The sequence below is a fragment of the Ammospiza nelsoni genome, chromosome 4, assembly GCF_027579445.1.
Source record: "Ammospiza nelsoni isolate bAmmNel1 chromosome 4, bAmmNel1.pri, whole genome shotgun sequence".
Taxonomy (NCBI): Eukaryota; Metazoa; Chordata; class Aves; order Passeriformes; family Passerellidae; genus Ammospiza; species Ammospiza nelsoni.
This window is the reverse complement of record NC_080636.1, coordinates 69,096,092-69,104,477: the sequence shown is the minus strand read 5'-3', so window position 1 is coordinate 69,104,477 and position 8,386 is coordinate 69,096,092. Positions and strand designations below refer to the sequence as shown.

General features: G+C 39.5%; 1 protein-coding gene across 4 annotated transcripts in view; it reads right to left on the bottom strand.

The window, feature by feature from the left end:
* Positions 1-7,334: 7,334 nt before the first annotated feature.
* The window catches only part of MND1 (meiotic nuclear divisions 1), a 41,635-nt gene continuing 40,583 nt past the window's right edge, over positions 7,335-8,386 (bottom strand). For all 4 annotated transcript variants that reach the window (XM_059470894.1, XM_059470898.1, XM_059470896.1 and 1 more), the window contains exon 8: positions 7,335-7,579. In XM_059470894.1, the coding sequence (XP_059326877.1) occupies positions 7,473-7,579 (107 nt within the window). In that variant the 3' untranslated portion in view covers positions 7,335-7,472. The remainder of the gene's footprint in view (positions 7,580-8,386) is intronic.

Sequence of the window (8,386 nt, the reverse complement as noted above, 5' to 3'; positions counted from 1 at the left end):
CCCAGATAGGAGGCTGTTCTGTGCACCCAAGCAGCCAAGGAGCAGTATCTCTGCTCACAGCCACCCACAGCACTGCAGAACAACCTCGCAGCCCCAGCTCCCGGGCCAGCCTCTAACGGCTCAAGCCCAAGATAAGATGACACCTGTCAGGTGGAGCAAAGACAAGAGGCAAAGCCCAGGCTTGATGAGAAAATACATTCACTCAATCAGATCTAGATGCTTTTTGAAGTACTCAGAAATCAAGCAAGCTGAAAGGACTTCAATGCAGAAATGTTTCTTTTTCAAGAACACAGAACTTCTGAGCAGAATCATCCTCTGCTGCCTTCCTGGCAGAAATTCTTTAATTTTGGTAAAAGCTAAGGCCACGTGTCCCACTATCACTGCTGTTGTTCATACAAGAGGTGACAGGACTGTGTAATTAGTACTGGCATGGTGTATGAAACTAAAGCCTCTGAAATATGTTACCTTGAAAAAAAACTACATGATAAAGCAGACAGCTTGACATCAAAGGATTTCTTTCAGTAACTCCATAATACACCTGCAAGCCTGGTTTTCAGAATTTTTTTAAACTAAACTGTAAATTATTGTTTGCACTATTGCATACTAGTTTATGATGCAAAAGTACTTATATTAGAGTATGACTATTCACCACTCACTTGCCAAGATATGCATTTGTTACGGTAAATTTGTCAAAAATAAAGCTGTCTAGAAGGGCAGAGAGGGGAACTGCCATAAAAGGTGGATCTAAGCATAGATCTTACTTGTGCTTTTTAAGCAGTGAACTCTCCTCCCTCTGGCCCTATTTCAGGATGAGGATAGGCTAGGCAATAACAGTAGCAATAAAAAGCCAAAAAAACCTTGCAAAAACTCATGGCTATTGTTTTTTCTATCTGCTCCCTATCAAAAGCTGGAGGATGCAGCTGGGGAGTTGGTAAGTTGGAAAATCAAGTCAGGAATCAATGCTTTCCATTTATGGTTTTCTGATTTGGGAAGTTGGTTCAAACCAGAGGTCAGAAAATGCCCACTCTATTGGCTCAAGACTGATGAGGGAAAAGTCTAAAAAGAACCAAAAAATTTGACATTAAATTCCCTTTTTTCATTTCCCCAAGTTCCTATCCAGTCATCAGTCAAATTTGCATAGCAGTAAAGGCTATTTAACAGAAAATTCTCTTAGTTCCAGTATAAGCACTGAAGAAAGAATAAGCATGAAAACACACAACCCCAAAATGCAGATTTTCAATCATGCCTACTTGAAAGAGTGAAGACATATTTCCTACACTGACATGAATGGTTCTCTTAGGTTTGTACAATCTTCTAATGATTTAAACAGTTTATGACAAGGAAAGGGCTCCTAGATTATTTTTTTGTTGAACACAAAGACAGCTTCAACAATGTGATATCCAATTTTGAACCTAACGTTTTAAATTTTGAAGTTTTGATTGTGAATCTGTTTTCATTTTTACTAGCCCCAATCTAAGGTAACTTCTATAAACAGCTTGAGAGTACCAGAAAAAGTTGATGGATTACAAAGATGGATTTGAAGCTGCTTTGTTCAATGCTTAGTTTGAAAAAAAATTACTCATTTGCTGAGCCTCTGAATGGTAGTTACACCAAAAATGGAACGCATCATCCAGGCTTCTTGCCTTTCACCAGATGATACAGAGACTGGTGTTCTGGAGCACTGAGTATAACTTTCTTCAGTGTTATTTTTCACATATCCTTCTCAGACAGGTACAGCATCAATCGCCACAGAAATAACAATCAGATCTGCTGCAGAGCCTTGATTTTGGATTTTTTAATCACTGATCTCAGGAGCTGACTGACTTTTTAAAACCTAGGGAAGAGGATATTGCCTAGTAATATTTCAGGAGAAAAAAAAGCCCACAGAAGAATATAGCTTATTATGATGATTAATTGGTGTCCATGCAAAAAAATTAATCAAAAAGCATTTCTGCCACTGGGAGTATGTCTTTGACCGAGAACAGCATAACAAGGAAAAAAAAAAATCTGATTAAATAGGTAATTAATTTTTCTGAGAAACTGAAAACAAAGTATGAAAATTTGACTTTTTATCTTCCTTCAAAAATCCTCCAGAATGACAGGATCAGCCAGAAGCATTGTTTTGCATGGCTAGTAATGATAGTGCAAGAAAGCATGTGATTGACTTTTTTACTCCCCTTTTTTTCTTAGCACGAAGGGGGAGAATACATGACCATTTTTCTCACTGTAGAGTTCAAAAAATGAGAACTCTTTTTTTTTTTTTTTTTTTGCATCTCAACATAAAATTCCCATCTCCAGAATGCCATTGAGGTGCTGCTGCCTGAAGAAAGGTGATGTGATCAAAGGTGTCCATGTAGGGTGGGAATCCCTGTAAGACATGGCTTCAGTATGTCCATCACTGGCTTTCTCTAGAAGTCATAATTTTAAACAGCTTCTCCTGTTGAGCTTCAGCAGCAGCGCAGCAGAAGTTCATCTCACTTGAAAAAAGGTGTCCCTTGGATGGGTTACAGGATTTACTTCAGCACTGGTTGCCAGACCAGTAAGGTTTTTTTGAAACAAAAGGATGGAGTATATTTTAAAATTAAGTTTTTCATATGGAAAGGCTCATCCTTTCTCCGAATAACTTGGGATTTCATCAAATACTGGAAACAGAAAATTGTCCTGCAGGTTTTGCTTAAAAACTGTTCTTTATAAATACTTCAGCAGGAACTTTTTTTTGTAAGGAAAATTTTTCTAACTAGGTTAGGTACAACCATCACACAGCACAAAAACTGTTCATTCATTTGTGAGGCGTTATAGAAGAGTCTGAAGTGACACTGGGAAGTTCAGTGGTGCTGGTGGTGCTGTTCACAGATCTTTCTGCTCCCTGGTCTTCTTGACATGCAACCTTCTGTGCATACAGTTTAAACAGGCAAGTCTAACGCAGAGATAGATGTTTCCCTTCCCGTATGCCTGTGCACTGGAAGGTGTGTGTGCTGACAGCAGTGTCAGCGGGAGGAGGAGTAAGACAGACAGCCATCTGTACAGACTGCAGTGCTTCGCTTGCTCTGCCTATGTGGTTGCCACAAGCGGATCTAAAAGGGAAATGACAGTGGAGGGGTAGAAAATGCAAATGGGACAAGGAGAAAAAGAAGCTGAAGAGAAAGGCTATCCTTGCTGTGGAGGCAGACTCCTTGTGCACAAGAATACTTACACAGGAACTGTGTCTAGCTGGCGTTACCTGTCACATGTGTGACACTGAGGATTAGTCAAGGACATCATTTGTTTAAGTCACCTGTTCCTTCCCACTGAAAGGATGCACACATCATCCCATCTCAGCCCCAGCAATGCTGCCAGACCCTCACATATTCCATCACCATCTTTGACATCTTCTCTTCCTCCTCCCACCTCCAGCATGCTCTACCCCTTCTCAGAGTTCCAAAAGTGGTAGGTGGGAAAGGGAAAGCCTGTATTTATCAGGCAGGCAGCCAAACAGAAGAGATAAATAAATTGTGAGCTTGTACCAGGGCCCCTCAGAGTAAACTTAGCTGAAATCACTGGGTAATTTAAGAACAGGAGGGAAAAGGAGAAGATATATGACAGAAAAGTATGATCATACAAACCTCACCTCTAAAAGAAACATGGAGATAAGCACCAACCAGATCACCTGACTGGTGGAAATATGCCTGGGTGACAGAAGAACTCTCTAAGGAACTCTTGCATTGAAGTTCTTAGTCACCATCACAAACTACAAACTAGGTTTCTCTTCCCCTCATTGTCCCAAGAAGTTTCGGTTCCACCTCTGTCACGTGACTACAGCATCACCGTGCCATTTGTGTCAGAGCCTGGATTTTCCCTTTCATACACCCCCAAACAGCAATGACATTTTACATGATGCATTAATGAAAGGCTTAGCAACTGACTCGCGTCAAAACCTAAACCTTTGTGACAGTTAACATTTAACACTCTGCAAGTGCCATAAAGGGAGTCCTAGAGCTGATGCTTGGTGTTGTACAGAGCATGTGGATGGCAAGATAAAAGACAAGGAAGAACGGGATGTTTCAGGGCAGAAACAATCAGCAACTTTCTTTAAATAATTAAGGTTTCTTAGTAGATCAGGTAGACATAAATATTTTCTCCTGCATCTCTCTTACTTCACAGTGGCCAATCAACATGAGTCCCAAAGAGCAGGCCTACCCAACGCCTCAGCCTAGTACTGTAAAGATAATCTCCTCATGAGTTTTTGAAAAGCCGGACCTGATACTGTTCCTGAGAGTGTTCAGAACAACAGACTCTGCTAAAAACAGGTTTGATTTTCACCCACTGCACTAGTAACTGCTTTAATTATAAACCTGAATTGTAGTTAGGGCCTCATCTACTGGCTTAGCTATAACAGTTGAAAACATTTACCTTACATGGGCAAAAAACCCTATAGGGCATAAGAAACAAAGAGAAAAGAGGAAGACATACATAAAATAGCTGTGACATAACCACAAGAGTAACAGTAGAAGTAAGCACTGTTCTTCTTGTTAGATTTTTTAGAAATATTTCAGGTTCTATCTCAAGAAAGTCAAAAATACAAATTGGGACAAAAAAATCAGCTTAAGTGTTTTAATTTTTGCTACAGGCTAATAGAAAAAAATTTCTCAGAAAGAAAATAATTTTAACTGCTACTGACTTTTAACTCGGCAGAAGACCAAAGTCCCAGCTTCTCCTAAAAACTGAAGTGAACACACATCTCAAACCACACAATCCAACATAGTTTCATATTGTGGGATTTAGCAGTCTGTTGCGTAATTTTTTAAGAGGAAAAGCTTCCAAAAGTGAGCAGATGCCGCAGGCTCAAAGTATCTTGGAATATACAAGATACACAAATTGTCTCTTTTTCTCTCAGAAAGGATGTGTCTTTGCTTTTCCCCTTGAAATTCACCTATGCTAAAAATCCAGAATCACAAAACAGTAGCGCAAAATCAATCTATTCCACTAGAGGAGTAATAATCAGTTTCTGGTAATGCATCACCTCTTCCATTCTTCTCTTTAGCTAAGAAATTTCTGTTCTGACTGTTCCAAAATTGTGTCCTTACAGAAGCAGACAAATTCTCCCTCCAGGTTTGCTAACCAACACCAGAAGACAGAACAAAAAATAAAGTGCAATGGTATGTCTACGTTTGTTCTGTACCTATAGAACAAACCCAAAACTCTAGAGAAAATTGCACTGCTGTTCAAATCCCTGCAACTGAACTACCTAAGTTCTGTGTTCAAAGCATAAAGGCTGTGTTTGACATTTTTAAAGCCAGGTCATTCTGGCTGACTGTAGTATCTCTGTACCTCAAGTATAGTTATTTAGATGGTACTTACTACATTTAAAGGTTTTATTACAATCCACAATGCTCTTACCCTACAGACAGGAAGCCACAATATTGCAGCTAAACTTACATAGCTGGTCATCTTCGTTTCCCTCTTGAATTTGGAAAGTAGCCAAAACAGTGAAGTCAGTAAGAAACCCTCATCCCCACAGGTACCAGAGGAAGTTTTGGTGCACAAGCTGCTACAGACCATAAATTACCTGAGGCTCCCTGACAAGTAGAAGGTCAGCCACATGAAAGCGATTCTAACAGGCAAAAACCATCAGTAAGTTAATGTGCTCAATGCTCCTTCATACAAATAAGCCTTTTGAGAAATCATCATCTCTACTGTATGAACACAGATGTGCCAAGGAGCTTCTCAAACCTGTTAGGTGGTACAGAATAGTCACTCCAAATGTTTAGCAAAACCAAAAAAGGACTCACTTGAGAGAGATCTCCTACAAAGAACCAAAAGAGCCTGCCTCTTTACTGTTCCACAGCACAAAATCCAAGAGCAACCCAACCACCCAAGCTACAGGTGCATCAGTAGAGTTCAGTTTGGCACCGCAGGGAGCTTTGCTGCACAGCACGCCCTTCCTTCCTGGGGCAAAAGCCAGGCCTGCTCAGGAACTCTCCAACACTCAGCTCAGCACCACCAACTTCCCTTACACCTTTACAAGTCAGCAGCTGTACTCAAGGTTCAGTATTGGACATACTAAAAATAAAGTCCTTCCAAACACATAAAAGGAATATTAGGAATAAAGTCCTTCCAAACTCAAAAAACCATTGCAATTTTAAGCTTAATGACATCTTCCTATGTGCCAGGCATCCCATACATTTTCCTTAGGCAATGGACAGCTTGCTACGCTATCTCTCCGAGAGGAAATCTTTCACCTGTTATCTTCCCAGTAACTCTGCTGTCCCCATAGACATGAGATGACAATATTCAGGGGCATACCTGAAATCCTTGCATTTTAACATGGGCTGAACTGCTAGGAAACTTTTTAATTGGAAAGGTCACAGGAGACAGATTTCTGGGAACATTTCCAGATAAATGCCACATTTCAGCAATGCTCTCTCATCAGATGTTACATAAAAGGTGGACAGACACTTTTCAGTGATAGCTTGCAGCAGGCCCACCTACCTCCTGAAGGTAAAGCTTAAATCCTCCAGAGCTGTACAGCACAAATGCCATCTTGCAATCCACAGTTGTGGAACGCCAGTCTCCACTGTCCACCTCTCTTGCTGCAGCCATGCACAGATCAGAACTAGAAACCAGAAGCTGATACAAAGTGAGGTGCTTCAGAAACTTCACCAAAAAAAATGAGGTGCTCACCATCTGTTATTATTTCGGCTGGCTGCGCTTTTAACTTGAAATTGAAAAACGTGCATAAAGCCAAAGTCCTCAGTTTTTAACAGTAAGTTGAATTCAGTCTCTCACATCCCAGATAAACATCCTAAATCTTGGTGCACAGTGGTGTGAAGGGATGGGTGCTCTTTGTTCCCCCTTCTATGCAGATATACCCTTGACTGGATCAGCTTTCTCAGTGTCGAATCCAAACAAATTCAGCTCTCTTGCACTAGTATTTTGCAACAACAAATATCATGTTGTCACTAAACTTACAAGCAATTCTAGCAACCAAAACAATAAAAAATTACCAGAAACCAGACCTCAGCCTTTCTACTCACCTCCTTACTGTCTCACTTTTTTCCCTTAATGGATTATGCCTCTTTTCTATTTCATTGGTGAGACGAGGGAAAAATTCATTCCACTCCATATTGTTCCCACTAATTCCCACTCCAAAGCCTTCAACATGTTTAAACATAAATCCTTGGAGCTTCTAACTCTTAGGACTTACCACTTCCAGTTAAGCAAAGGAAGAGTTAAATCCAGTCTCAAGACTCTGTAGTAATTATTCCCTATAACCTCCGTCCATGCTAAGCCTGTCTCACAGAAGAAGGCATGAGATTTACTATCTACAGAATACAAGAAAAAAAAAGGGCAACAAATATTTTTAGTATTTTATTAACCTTAACAAAACCAGCAAATTAAAGGGCGGTCACCTTTTTTGGAGAGGATTCACATTTAAATGGCAGCTATTAATATATAACGAACTATGTACAACTGTGTCAGCCATCAACTGAACACTAATCAATGTAATCCAAATCTTCTGGGATTCCAAAACCTTTATCTATTTTGCTCTCTTCAAATCCAAACTTACGCTTGGCCCAGGACTTTATTGAAAAGATGTTATCTGTAAACAGAATGAAAAACATTCATTTTGAGTATTTAGGAAAGCATGAATTTTAGTCTCAGCTACAACAAAATCCTTCCATTTGCAGTATCTCTTGTCTGTATGAAAAAGGTACATAGTGGGGAACATCATTATCAAGTAGATTTAGAACAGAAAACATGAGGCTCTTGTTAATAACCTCCAAAAAAGAGGAAATCATTTACTTAGCACCGAATAAAAATATGTTATCTTTATCTTTTCTTGCTCCTCTTTTACAAGGAGACTGAAAGCTACAATTACAGTGTAAGCCTGCTATAGAGTGATGAGGTAAGTGTGAGAATGCATAGTTAGTATTTTATAGGTCCTTCTTCAACTAGACACCTACTATGTGACTGTCTATAGCTACAAAAATTGGATTTAAATTTACCGTAAGGTCCTTTCTAGTCCTGCGTGTTTGTTCAGACACTATTTATTCAAGAAGCTTTATTTTAGTCAGGACTTCTCTTTTTAGCATCACATTACTTTAACATATACATTTTGTTCAATTTAACATAAGTTTTCACTGCAGCATTTACTGAAACTCATTACGTCATTTTTAACACCCATAAATTGCAGCATTCCTTAAGAGAGGAAGTGTTCACTGTCTCTGCACAGCTTAGAGATATTTTTTCTTTTCTTTAACCATCACACATTTGGTTTTAAAACTGTCTCTTCAAAAGAAAAATATGCTGCAGCATATAACCAAATTGTCTAATTAAATAGCAAAGTACTTCTACAGGCTGAGGCACAGCTCCTTTACCTCATTCAAAGCCTTGAGAACAGCCTGTC